Raw genomic sequence first — 13,468 nt, 5'->3', positions numbered from 1 at the left:
ATCGGATGGAAGAGGGAACATCCGAGGCCTCTGCCATGTGAGGGCCTGCTGGAGGCAAGGACTCAGCTGATCCCAGGCTACATGCTGGGCCTTTGAGATCACTTCTCCCTCAACTGCTGAAGATGCAGCAAGAGAGCCAGGGAATGCAGGAGAGAGACGGCCAAGCTGGACCGACTGCGAGGCTGTTGGGAGGCAACCCAAAGCTTTCAGGCGGACCAGTTGTTGCCTGTCGTACATGGTTCCCAGACCAACTCTGCAAGGGTAGCATCCCTGATGAAAAGACTGGGACAGGGATCCGTCACCATGAGTGGCAGGCTCCAAGTGATAGCTGAATCTCAACGGGCCACAGCTGAGGGACTCAAAAGGGCCGCAGCTGAGGGACTCAACAGAATCAGAGCTTGCAGAAGACCCAGCAGACAGCATTCAGACACAACGTGCTACAGCAGCAGTCCTTGAGAACATGGCCCATTCACTGGAGGTCTGGAAGGAGCCAGTGGCATAAAAGTTCACAGCGCTCATCAATTTGAAAGCCACCAAGAGTGGATGCCCCGATGCCCCCCCCCCGCACTTCTCATCCCGAGATGGCAGGTCCTGCAACAAGTGGCACAGGTGTTGCATTGTCTCCTTTCGGAACCAGAGCCTCAGCAGCACATGGTGTCTGATATTTGCTCAAACGACACTCATGTGTGGAACTGCCAGGGTCTCCACTCCCTCTTTCTCCAGCACCGTTATTTCAAAGGGCTTCCAGCATATCCCCCAACTGGAAGAGTGCTGCATGCATGCAGGAGGACCCAGAACATCCCCTAAGACCCGAAGTTAATGCTAAGACCGCTTCGTGCTGCAAATCAGACATCGGACACCCTACTGAGCAACAGCGCCCACTCCTCTACACACTTGCAGAACTCTCCCAACCTGAAACATGGCCGGTATGAAAGGACCTCCTGTAAGCTGCATGGAACCATCCGACAGTAGGCACTTACCTCCTCAATAACCCTCACTAATAGACCGCCAGAATGGGACTTTTATTGAGCATGTTTGATCCAGTCCGATTCTGGATTGGTAAAAGCAGACGTGCTGGTAAAGTGAGGCATGCAGCTCATTAAGTGGATTAAAATACATGCAGAATTGTTTAAATTTATGCCGCACCTGTTTTGGGTGGGTTGCTGGTCGCGCTGATTTTTTGGCCTTGGTAAAGTGTGTACCGGCGCAGAAATGGGTGCAGATCACACGACTTGTCTCATGCCTGTCTTTACCAAATTTTTGCAGAGTTAACATTTCAATTCAATGATTTTTTTCATCAGAAATGGAAAAAGTTAAAAATGCAATAGATTTAAACAAGCTTTAGCAAGTCTTTGCACCACATTAATCCAGACCCTCCCTTTTGTTCTTTATCCACCCATTCCTACATTTCTAACTTTTCCAAATTCTATTAAAGGTCATCAGCTTGAAAATATTAACCCTGTTTCCCCTTCCAGAGGTGCTTCCTGACTTGCTAAGTATTTACAGTATCTTGAGTATTTATTTCAGATTTCCATCAATTTGATTTGTCCTAGTTTGCATAATCTTTCTTTGTAATTTAACCTTTGGAGTACAGGGATCATTCTAGTAAACCTAAACTGTACTTATCCAAAGGCTTCTCAGGTGTGTTGCCCAAAACCTTTCATAGTATTCCAGGTATGGTCTAACTTTTGTACGGCTGAAACAGAACTTCTATTTCCTCGTATTCCAGTCCTTTAGACCTAAAGACCAGCATTCCAATGGCCTTTTTAAAAATTATTTTCTGTATCTGTTTTTGGCTTTTAAATGATCTATGTACCTGCACCCTAAGACTTTGGATCTCCACTATTTCTAGCTCTTTGCCACTTACTAAGTACTCTGTTCTTTGGTTTTCAAATCCAAATTGCATGACTCTCTTCCTGTCTGCCCCTGGCAGTTTCTGTTCACCAGTTCCCATTTTTAAGAACCTTTTGTAAATTCCTCCAATCTGACGTCACTAAGGTGGAAATTTCCAGTGGGGGGAATATGACAGTGGGAAGGTTTGCTAATCATATGCAAATAGAGTTCCCATCTCTTCATAGTGGGAATCCTGTTACGTCATTGGCAGGGGAGAGGGGAGACAATCGAGCAGGGGAATCCAATTAGCATAATTGCTATTTTGGGATTCCCGTTTGATTCTCTACCCCGTCATCAATCCTGCCTGCCAAAAACACGAGGCAGGTGGGGGAGGAAAATCCCACACACATTCTCTTGAAGAGGAAATTTGCTGTATTTTACAATATACAATCAGCAAGTCATTCAGACAACTAACACTCCACCTCCCCTGCAAAGGTTGGGGAATTCACAGTACCAATTCCAGAATGTTGAACTCCAAATTAAAATGGCGGTGCTGGCTCGTTTGCCCTGTTTCCCGGACTGTTTTTGTTCTTTGTTCAAACAGTGAAATGCAGAGTACTAGAGTAGACACAAAAATCTTTGATTGCTTGATATGCTCACTGTTATAGTTCAATTTCAAATTCTGATCTGACAAGGCCCCAGATGAGAGACAATTTAGACACTGCACTCATTAGGCAATTAATTCACTAGGTCAGCATTATCTAGACCTCCTGTCAAAATCCTTAAACAGATTTGTTTTACTTTTTTAGAACTGAGAAACAATAAATCAGCTATGTGCTATACAAACAATCCTCCTCCACCAGTGCCTCAGAGAAAGACAATTTTTATCATATTTCTTCAATCTTCTCTTGCCTCTGTAAGATGGCACTGGAAATCAGTGCATGCCTTAGCAGAAAGACTACCTGCCTCACAAAATTCAAGCACCAAACTCTTGTTTCTGTATCAGACAGCATCATGTTTGTCTTTATACTGAGTAATAAAGAACCAGAGATCTTTGGATTTGGCCTGCTTGGGCCATTATCAATTAGACACCCTGACATAAAGCTTATGGTGAAGGAAATCAAAAGTGTCCTTAATAATTAATTGCCTTTAAGGAGGTTCACAGATGACATGCTTCACTCTTCTTGGACATATGCTAATATCAGTGGGGAAATCATCTAATTAACTGAAAGATCTATGTTCCAGGTGATTTAGTCCACTGAGCCAAAGGTCATTCCCATTTATGCAGCAAAAAAATTGAATAATCAAGAAGGCATTGTTTATGTTTTCTGAATGAACTTTAAAGAACAAGGATCTCTTACATTAGTATTCAGCTCAGCCACAACTAATCTAAGTCAATCCAACAATACCTCTTCTAATAGATCAATTTGTCCAGCTTTATAAAGGATTGAACTGTGTCAAATTCAAACTTCAATTTAAACCCTACACAGATGGCTTGTCAGTAACAATACACTAAATAATCAATCAACCGTTTCATAAAGTAGAGTTATTATTAATGGCTGGTGCCCACCAAATGATCATAAATTTGAATATAAATGGGTGTTGTCTAATTATCTGTCACTAAGTATTTTACTGAAAATATCATCTCTGCCAGCCTTGCCAAAAGAATCAATCTTATGTTGCTGGAGCCCAGCATATACAAGTCACCGCCAGACTCTCAGTCTATTATTAACTCAAAGAAAGCCAAACAAAGATACAAAACTTGCAGAATGCCAATGTGGCAATGAAGTACCTTCTGAGCCAATCTGCCTGATAGGCGTGGGATGGAAGTAAGGAAATGTATCAGAAAATATTTTTGGTACAGGGTATTTAAATAGACATAAATTTGAAAGTCTAGGTGAACAGCAACTTAATATCCCATTATAAAATAGCACAGGACATATTAAGTACTTTTGAATCTCCTTACTATTACATAATAGTCATTATGGGACACTAACATATTACATACTCACCAAAGGAGACTTCCCCAAAGTTCAACACAGGCACATTGAAGTGAAATGTGGGTCCAATGACACATCCCCTGCAGAGAACAAGTAGTTATCAGCATGTTTTAAACAGCAGTGGGCTGGAACAATTAGCAATGCATCTGCAAAGAGGTCACTAAGAGAATAATTTTCAGCAGTCCAATACCTAAACTCAGCAACTTTCAATGATAATGAATGCAATTCAAGGTGAACATGTCAATACATGAGCAGTGAAACGATGTGGGAAATTTCTTTCCAATTATAATGGAGCATCAGAGTGTTTCTGACTGAAACTGTACTCAGAGTCAACATATTACATCAAAGTTCTTACAGAATTACCCTTGGAAACCAAATCAAAGGAGATATTAGATGAATTTAAAAGAAGAGTCACTTAAAGCCACATGACACTGTATCAATCCTAACACTGCCTCCAGAAAAGTAGTTTTTGTTTTTAAAACAGGAATTAAATAATCAGAACCATGTTATAAGGTTGTGTATTTCAGCCACTAATCAGGTTGCTACTTTCCAATGAAGGCAGTTGAAACATGTCAATTTAGCAGCATGACAAAATATCATTGTATCCATCTATTTATAAGCTGTCCTGACTAATAGGGTGGGATTTTCTGGTCACGCTCACCTCAAGACTGGAAAATTCCACCCAAGGTCAACGGACCTTTGCGTGGTCCATGTCCTGCCCACTATGATTCTTATGGTGGGCAGGACAGAAAAATTCTGCCTGTAGTTTCCCATCTATGGATTTAATCCTATCGTGTTTGCTGCACAGTTGTCAGCCTGATTGACAGGCGCAGCTTCCAGTCAGGTGTGGAGGACTAGGAAGCAGACAGGTCTGAGATCTAATCCTGAAGATTTTGTTTTGAAGAGGTCTGTGGGGCTTGGGGCAGGGTAGCATTCCTGGTGCTTCTGGCCCAAAGCAATGCTGTAAAGACACTTAGATTTTCTCCAAAGCTGTCACATCCTTTCAGTTGCCATATTTCTAGAGGCCAGGGAAACCCAGCAGCACCATTAAACCTGAAAAGCTGATAACTCAAGGGCTGCTGCTTTCATTAAAATAATTAAATTGTTATCTCATCTCCTGGAAGTAAGTCAGTTTCTCTCTGCTCCATTAAACATGGGAATGAGATGGAGGTAAGTTAGCGGTCGGGGGGTAGCGGTAAATACATGGGGTTAAAGGGATAAGGGCTGGGTGCGATTTCTGTCAGTGCAGACTCAATGAGTGAAATGGCCTCCTTCTGCACTATCATGGAGGGAGCCCTCACATACTTCTGGATGGTGCCAAGCAGAGATCTCACATCCTCTACCCACAATTGGCCAGACGTCCAGCAAACAAGGTCACCATCCTCACCTGGGGGGCTATGGCTGTGATAGTGAGTGCTGGCTCGCTCCATCAGAGGACAGGGCTCCAGTGACGAAAGAAGATGACCGACTTCCAAGAAATGAACTTTGTGCAGCCAGGATGTCTGCCTCCTCCTGTTTCCCATTACAACCGTTAACGCACCTTTTACACCTTCACAGAGATCTCCCTCACAGCCATCACCCTGGGTCCCAACACTTCTCATGGTAAGCCCCATGTATGCCCAATTGCGATGGTATCCCCGGTAGATAATCTGTTCCTCACATCCCACTCCCACTCACTTCCCATACATTTTGATTTGATTTGATTTATTATTGTCACATATATTAACAAACAGTGAAAAGTATTGTTTCTTGCGCTATACAGCCAAAACATACTGTTCATAGAGAAGGAAACGAGCGAGTGCAGAATGTAGTGTTACAGTCATAGCTAGGGTGTGGAGAAAGATCAACTTATTGCAAGGTAAGTTCATTCAAAAGTCCGACAGCAGCAGGAAAGAAGCTGTTCTTGAGTCAGTTGGTATGTGACCTCAGACTTTTGTATCTTTTTCCTGAAGGAAGAAGGTGGAAGAGAGAATGCGCGGGGTGCATGGTGTCCTTAATTATGCTAACTGCTTTGCCAAGGCTTGCAAAATCTCACAAACTGTCCTGGCTGGAGACCAATACACACCTCTTTAACCTGTGCTTGGCCCTCTCTCCACTCACATTGTCTGTACCTTTAAGACTTGATTACATGTTAAAAACTCACATTCCAACCATTATCTTGTAAATTGCATTTGTATCTGTAAATGCCCTGTTGTGACCACAAATCCTCACTCACCTGAAGAAGCAGCAAGACTCTGAAAGCTTGTGCTACCAAATAAACCTGTTGCTCTTTCACCTGGTGCTGTGAGACTTCTTACTGTGCTTACCACAGTTCAATGGTAGCATTTCCAAATCATGGCTACCATCGGCATAGCATGAGAATAATGGCGCTATGTTTCTCCAGCCTCCTACACTGACTTGAAATGCTGGCTCTATTCTCTCTCAGTAAGAAGTCTCACAACACCAGGTTTAAGTCCAATCAGTTTATTTGATAGTGTGTGGAAGGTTCACAAACCTTCCACAGACCTGACAAAGGAACACAGTTTCCGAAAGCTTGTGGGATTACGATTAAATAAACTGGTTGGACTTAAACCTGGTGTTGTGAGACTTCTTACTGTGTTTACCCCAGTCTAACGCCAGCATCTCTACATCTATTCTCTCTTCACAGATACTGGCAGACTTGCTTAGAATTTCCAGCATTTTCTGTTTTTGTTTCAGATTCCAGCATCCAAAGTATTTTGCTTTTATCTCAGTACTTTCGGTGCCTCCCTCCTTGCCTTCAGGGATGCTGTGAAACTTCAGCTCATTTAATTTCAGTATGTATAATTTTGAAAAGCAAGAAAAATTGATTGAGCCATAATACTGATTCTGAACTATAAGAAACGACTTGGAAAACAAAAGCATTTCAGGTTTGAAAGGAGGCAATTGAGAAGTGAACTCGTAAGACTGGAATTGAATTGAAAAAGGTTGGTCAGGAACCCTGACCGGAATAAATCATGATAATATGAAAAGCGGCCAGGTTTGAACTAGTAAAAGGCGAATTTTTAAAAATGCATTCACATAATGTCTTTTGAGACCTCAGAATATCCCAAAGCATTTTGCAGTCAATGAAGTATGAACTGTAGTCACTGTTGTAATGTAAAGAGTACAGCAGCTGATTTGTGCGCAGCTAGGTACCTCTATCAACAATGTGATAGTAACCAGGTAAATGTTTCAGTGGTGTTGACTGAGAGATAAATATTGGCCAGGCGACTGGGGAGAGCTCCTTGAAATACTGTCTTGTAATCCTTTATAAGAACTAGGGAGGGCAGATTGGATGCCATTTAACATCTTGACGTTCTTTGAGAACACAATGTGCGTAGTGGACAATGGGGAACCTGTGGATGTGATGTATCTGGATTTCCAGAAGGCATTTGACAAGGTGCCATGCATATTATTATAGGTAATTTATTAGCATGAATAGAGGATTGGGTTAATAGAAAGCAAAGAGTCGGGGTAAATAAGTGTTTTTCTGTTTGGCGATCAGTGACTAGTGGTGTGCCACAGGGATCAGAGTTGGGACTTCAATTGTTTACAATTTACAAAAATCATTTGGAGTTGGGGACCAAGTGTAGTGTGTCAAAATTCACAGAGGACACTAAGATGAGTGGCAGAGCAAAGTGTGCAGAGGACACTGAAAGTCTGCAAATGGATATAGATAGTCCAAGTGAGTGGGCAAGGGTATGGCAGATGGAGTACAGTTTGGTAAATGTGAGGTCATCCATTTGGTAGGAATAACAGCAAAATTATTTAAATGGTAAAAAAATTGCAGCATGCTGCTGTGCAGAGGGACTTGTGTGTCCCTGCGCATGAATCACATAAAGTTGGTTTGCAGGTGCAACAGATAATTAAGAAGGCAGATGGAATTTTGTCCTTCGTTGCTAAAGGATTAGAGTTTAAAAACAGTGAGGTTATGTTGCTGGTGAAGTCACACCTGGAGTGCTGTGTATAAGTTTTGGTCTCCTTACTTGAGAAAGGATATACTGGAATTGGAGAGGGCTGCAGAGGATGTTCACTAGGTTGATTCCAGAGTTGAGAGGGTTGGCTTATGAGGAGACACTGAGTAGACTGGGATTATACTCATTGGAATTCAGAAGAATGAGGCGAGATCTTATAGAAACATATAAGATTATGAAGGGAATAGATAAGATAGAAGCAGGGAGGATGTTGCCACTAGCGGGTGAAACTAGAACTAGAGAGCATGGCCTCAAAATAAAGGGGAGCAAATTTAGGATTGAGTTGAGGACGAAATTCTTCGCACAAAGGTTTGTGAATCTGTGGAATCCCTGCCCAGTGGCGCAGTTGAGACTACCTCATTTCGTTTTTTTTTAAGGAAAGAATCGATAAATTTTCAAACAGTAAAGGAATTAAGGGTTATGATGAGCAGGCGGGTAAGTGGAGCTGAGTCCACAAGAAGATCAGTGATGATCTTATTGAATGGTGGACCAGGCTCGAAGGGCCAGATGGCCTACTCCTGCTCCAAGTTCTTATAAGAACATAAGAAATAGGAGCAGGAGTCGGCCATCTAGCCCTTCGAGCCTGCCCCGCCATTCAATAAGATCATGGCTGATCTGAAGTGGATCAGTTCCACTTTCCCGCTTTCTCCCCATAACTCTTAATTCCCCTGTCTATCAGAAACCTATCTACCCGTGACTTAAATATATTTAGCGAGGTAGCCTCCACCACTTCAACAGGCAGAGAATCCCAGAGATTCACCACCCTTTGAGTGAAGAAGTTCCTCCTCAACTCTGATCTAAACTGCCCCCCTTATCTTGAGGCTGTGTCCTCTAGTCCTGCTATCATAAGAACATAAGAAATAGGAGCAGGAGTAGGCCATCTAGCCCTTCGAGCCTGCCCCGCCATTCAATAAGATCATGGCTGATCTGTCGTGGCTCAGTTCCACTTTCCCGCCCTCTCCCCATAATCCTTAATCCCCTCTCTTATCAAAAACCCATCAACCCGCGTCTTAAAAATATTTAGCGAGGCAGCCTCCACCACTTCAACGGGCAGAGAATTCCAGAGATTCACCACCCTTTGAGTGAAGAAGTTCCTCCTCAACTCCGTTCTAAACCGCCCCCCTTTATCTTGAGGCTGTGCCCCCTAGTCCTACTGTCTTTTTTGAGCAGGAAAAGTCTCTCTACCTCTACCCTATCCATCCCCTTCATTATCCTATTTGTCTCTATAAGATCCCCTCTCATCCTTCTAAACTCCAACGAGTACAGACCCAGTCTATTTAGTCTCTCTTCATAGGCAGTACAGACCCAGTCTATTTAGTCTCTCTTCATTATGTTCTTACATACAAGCTACAGATGACAAAATACAAACTGTGCTTACCTAAACGCATTCACCCAATGAGCTGTTTCCAATTGCCCCATGTCACCTTTGAATCCTGACATCACCTCAGGAGCTTTGGGTTTTCCTGTAATGTCAGTCTTTGTTTTTCAATAAGAATTGACTACAAGGACATTTTCCCGAGCAACTCTGACTGAGAAGATACCCTTTCCAGATACTCTTCTCCAATCTATCAAGCTTTCCTAAATTGTGGATGCTGGCCATGGCAATGGGGGAAGGTGAGTGCCAGCTCCAATTGTGGGTGGGGAAAAGAGGTGGAAAGGGCCAATGACTATGGGTATTATGTATATATGGGGACATAGCCCCTTTAAGGAATCTGGTCACGTGACATGGGGTGTGGGGTGAATTGATTTGGAACTGCCTTTTGTGGGCGCTCAAAATTTGGATGTCTGACTGTGGAGTAGTTCTTGAGGAGATATTCAGTACTGAGAGAAATAACTGTGGGGGGACAGAAAGGAATCGGCTGATGATCAGGGAGGAGGCATGATCGGGGGGAAGGCATGAAGGGCCAATGACTGGGGGCTGGAGAAATGGGCTGATGATGGGTGAGTGGGGTGGCAAGGGCCTGATGATTGGGGAACAGGGGGACAGATGGGCAGAAGTGCCGACTCCCATCAGGGCTGTGGAGGGAAGCATCTGGGACCTCCATGGTGGGCTGGTGAGGAGATTCATACATGTAATGATCAGGGCACCCTTTAAAGGTGGTAATTTGATCGCAGTACCTCAGTGCAGCTGGATTTTGTTGGCATGTTGAGCCCCACACTCCTGCATAATGGTGTGAAACATGCTGCCTTGATTTTTGGTGATAGGCTGTGGTTGAACATGGACAGAAAATTGGCATGTTTCTTTGGAGTGAAACATGCTGGTTTTCTTGCCGGAAATCGCACTCTACCATTTTTTAGTAAAATTCCACCCAATGCACTGGATAAAGGACCATCGAAACTCAAATGTTAGCTCTGCTCTCTCTCTCTCTACAAATGCTGTCAGAATTGCTGAGATTTTCCAATATTTTCTGTTTTTGTTTCAGATTCCAGTATCTGCAATGATTTGCTTTTACCATTGCTTCCAAGTTTCCTATTCAAGTCACACACCACCTTGACTTGGAAACTAATTCCTTCATCACAGCTATGTCTATATCTGGAACATATTTAACAGCACTGAGTGTATCCACGCCACTTAGACTCCAGCAGATCAAGGTGACCTACCAGTACTTCTCCAGGACAATTAGGAATGGGCAACAAGTGCAAGCCTTGCTAGCAAAGTGTCAATCCTATGAATGAATAAAAAAATGCGACCTCTGTTGTTTCCTGTGTTGCAGCTCATTTTCTGGTACACCGAGCGGTGCTCCTAACATTCCCAGCTACCCTACTCACTGAACTAGAGTTGATCTCTGGACTTGACAGTGGTAGGGTGAGGGATGATAACAGGCTGTGCTGGAACACAATTTTGCTTTTGTTGATGGCACACAGTGCCACATTGGGACTCAGTTTTGAGCTACTAGATTGCTTCAGAATCGTTTTTTTAAACTCATTGAATGTAAGCATCATTGGGCCAGCATTTATTGCCCATCCCCAATTTCCCTTGAATTGAATGGTTTGCTAGGCTATTTCAGAGAGTAGTTAAGAGTCAACCACTTGGGTCAACCAATTGCTATAGGTCTGGAGTTAAATGTTGGAATGTGAATTCAACAAAATCTGGAATTAAAAGTCAAATGATGACCATGAAAGCATTTTCAACTGTTGCAAAAACCCATCTGATTCACTCATGTCTGGCTTACATGTGACTCCAGGCCTACAGCAATGTGGCTGACTCTTAAATGCCCTCTGAAATGACCTATCAGGGCAATTAGGGATGGGCAACAAATTGCTGGTCCAGCCAGGGATGCCCACATCCCATGAATGAATAAATAAATAGTTAAGATTCCAGCACTGATCTTTGTGGCACACCAACAGTTACATCTTGCTAACACGAGAAAGACCAGTTTATGGTTTTTCTCTGCTCCGTGTCAGCAGCCAACCCTCAATCCATGCCAATATGTTCCCCCTTATAAGATGAGCTTTCATCTTCCCCAATAAACTTTGATGTGGCATTTTATCAAATACCTTCTGGAATTGCAAATGCTGTACATTGCTTGGTTCCTTTTATCCACAGCACATGTTACTTCCCCAAAGAACTCCAATAAGTTGGTTAAACCTGATTTCCCTTCTACAAAACCATGTTGATTCTGTCTGATTACCTTGAGCTTATCCAAGTGCCCTGCTATAACAACTTTAACAATAGCTTCTAACATGTTCCCTAAGGTAAGTGTTGGGCTAACCAGCTGGTAGTTTCCCTCTTTCTTTCTCCCTTTTTGAATAATGAGCATACATTTGCTATCTTACAATTTAATAGGAACATCCCTGAATCCAGGGTGTTTTGGAAAATTTAAAGCAATGCACCAATTATCTCATTAGACATTTCTTTTAAGAGCCTGGAATGAAGTCCATCAGGACCTGAGCTCTTGTCAGCCCACAGTTCCAAACAATTTACTCAGTTCCACTTTCATGGTGACTGCAATTTCCCTAAGGTCCTTACATTTCCTGGTTTATAGATGCTTCTGGGATGTTACTTATTCTTTATAGTGACGCAAAACACCTGCTCAATTCATCTGCTGTCTTGTTTTCCATTACCAATTCTGCAGGCTCACATTCTATGGGATCAACGCTCACTTTGTTAACTTTTTTTTTCAAAATATTTACAGAAACTCTTACAATCTGTTTTATCTTTCCGGCTATATTTCTCTTGTACTCTAATTTCTCCCTCATTATTAATCTTTTAGTCATTTGCTGTTCCTTATATTCTGTCCAGTCGTCTGACCTCCAACTTGTTGGAATTTATCTATGCTGTGTATTCTGAAATAACCCCTTAAATGCATCTCTATTGAACTATCCCTTAACCTATTAGCCAGCTCAGCTTTCATACCCTTAAAATTGCCTTATTTAAGTTCAATAACGGTCTTAGACCTCTCTCCCTCAAACTGAATATAATATTCAATCATGTGATTTTATGATTTTATGGTCACAGCTGTCTATGGCTGCTTCACCATGAGATCACTAATTATTCCCATCTCATTGCACAATATTACCTTCTAGTATAGCATGAAGTCAAGTTGTTTTTTTCCCTTGTGTTGTTGGTTCTTACAGCACCCACTATAGGCTCACGTTGACAATTGTGGGCAGAATTCTCCCCAAAAACTTCTACGTGGGAAAAACTGGAGAAATTCATGCTGTCCTTTCCAGTGGGAGTTCAGACTAGAATCTCCCACATCTGTGCACTGTAGAGGCCACCAGCATGAATATCGTTAAATTTCAGGGGGCAGGGCCTATTCCCACCTGGGAGGCTGAAACTGTCAGCCTCCTGTTTGCTGACCAGCCCAGGATACCCGCAATGCTGCCTCCCCAAACTCCCCACGACCCAGCCAAGGCTCCTGACCATTTCCGGGCCAGCCCTGATCTTTGCTACCCCAGTTTGCCCCATCTCCAGTGCCCCCACACCCTTGCAGTGCAGACACCCCCGCAGGGAGAGCCTCCCCAGCCTCTTCCCCCCCAGTCTCTTGCCCCCCACCTCACCAGCCTGCCCCGATCACTGGTCTCCCTCCTGCTCCTGCCCCAGCTATCCTAATGCAGAAATGGCAGTAAGACCCCCTCCTCCCACCTTCACCATGTCCCCTAGGCCCTGCCCCATTATGACCCACCCTCTAGGCCCCAGACCCTTGGCACTGCTCCATGCCCTGTGGTCAGTTCCAAGGTGCGCCCTTGGACAGTGCTTGGAGCCATAGGTAACACTGCCAGGGTGCCAATGCCCAGGAGGCACCATCCCCAATTGTCTCCCTTTTCACTCCAGCAGGGTCGGGCTGCTAGTGGGAAACAACTCTAAAGCCCGCAAGAATGAAATATTCTGGTGGGGTCAGAGAGGCTAGCAGGCCCAGAGAATTGAGTCTCGGGCCCGCTAATTACACTTAGATTACATTTAAATATTACTGACCTGTCTTCTCGCCAGTTTCCAGTGCAAATCTGATGGCGCGACAGGTCTGGTGCTGGAAGCTGTACACGTGGCGGCAATGCATGCACAAATCATGCGCATTCTCGGCCGTGGGATTCTTCCACCCTGCTGCATTATAAAATCAGTGTGGTGGGGTGGGAGAATCCCCCCGTATCTTTCACAACTTGATCAGCTCAGTCAGTAGTGTTGTCACTGAGCTATTCTTGGTGATGAACATTAAGGTT

The 13,468-nt window shown here is 43.5% G+C and overlaps 1 protein-coding gene across 1 annotated transcript in view; it reads right to left on the bottom strand.

Annotated features, from left to right (window-relative positions):
• The window catches only part of hydin (HYDIN axonemal central pair apparatus protein), a 1,114,396-nt gene that overhangs the window by 746,309 nt on the left and 354,619 nt on the right, over nucleotides 1-13,468 (bottom strand). The window contains exon 13 of the mRNA XM_080187991.1: nucleotides 3,846-3,913. Coding sequence (XP_080044117.1) covers nucleotides 3,846-3,913 — 68 coding nt within the window. The remainder of the gene's footprint in view (nucleotides 1-3,845; nucleotides 3,914-13,468) is intronic.

The sequence above is a fragment of the Carcharhinus amblyrhynchos genome, chromosome 4 (genome assembly GCF_965287045.1).
Source record: "Carcharhinus amblyrhynchos chromosome 4, sCarAmb.v2.hapA, whole genome shotgun sequence".
NCBI classification, from domain to species: Eukaryota; Metazoa; Chordata; class Chondrichthyes; order Carcharhiniformes; family Carcharhinidae; genus Carcharhinus; species Carcharhinus amblyrhynchos.
Note: the sequence above shows the minus strand (reverse complement) of the source record. Positions and strands in the feature narration are given on the sequence as shown.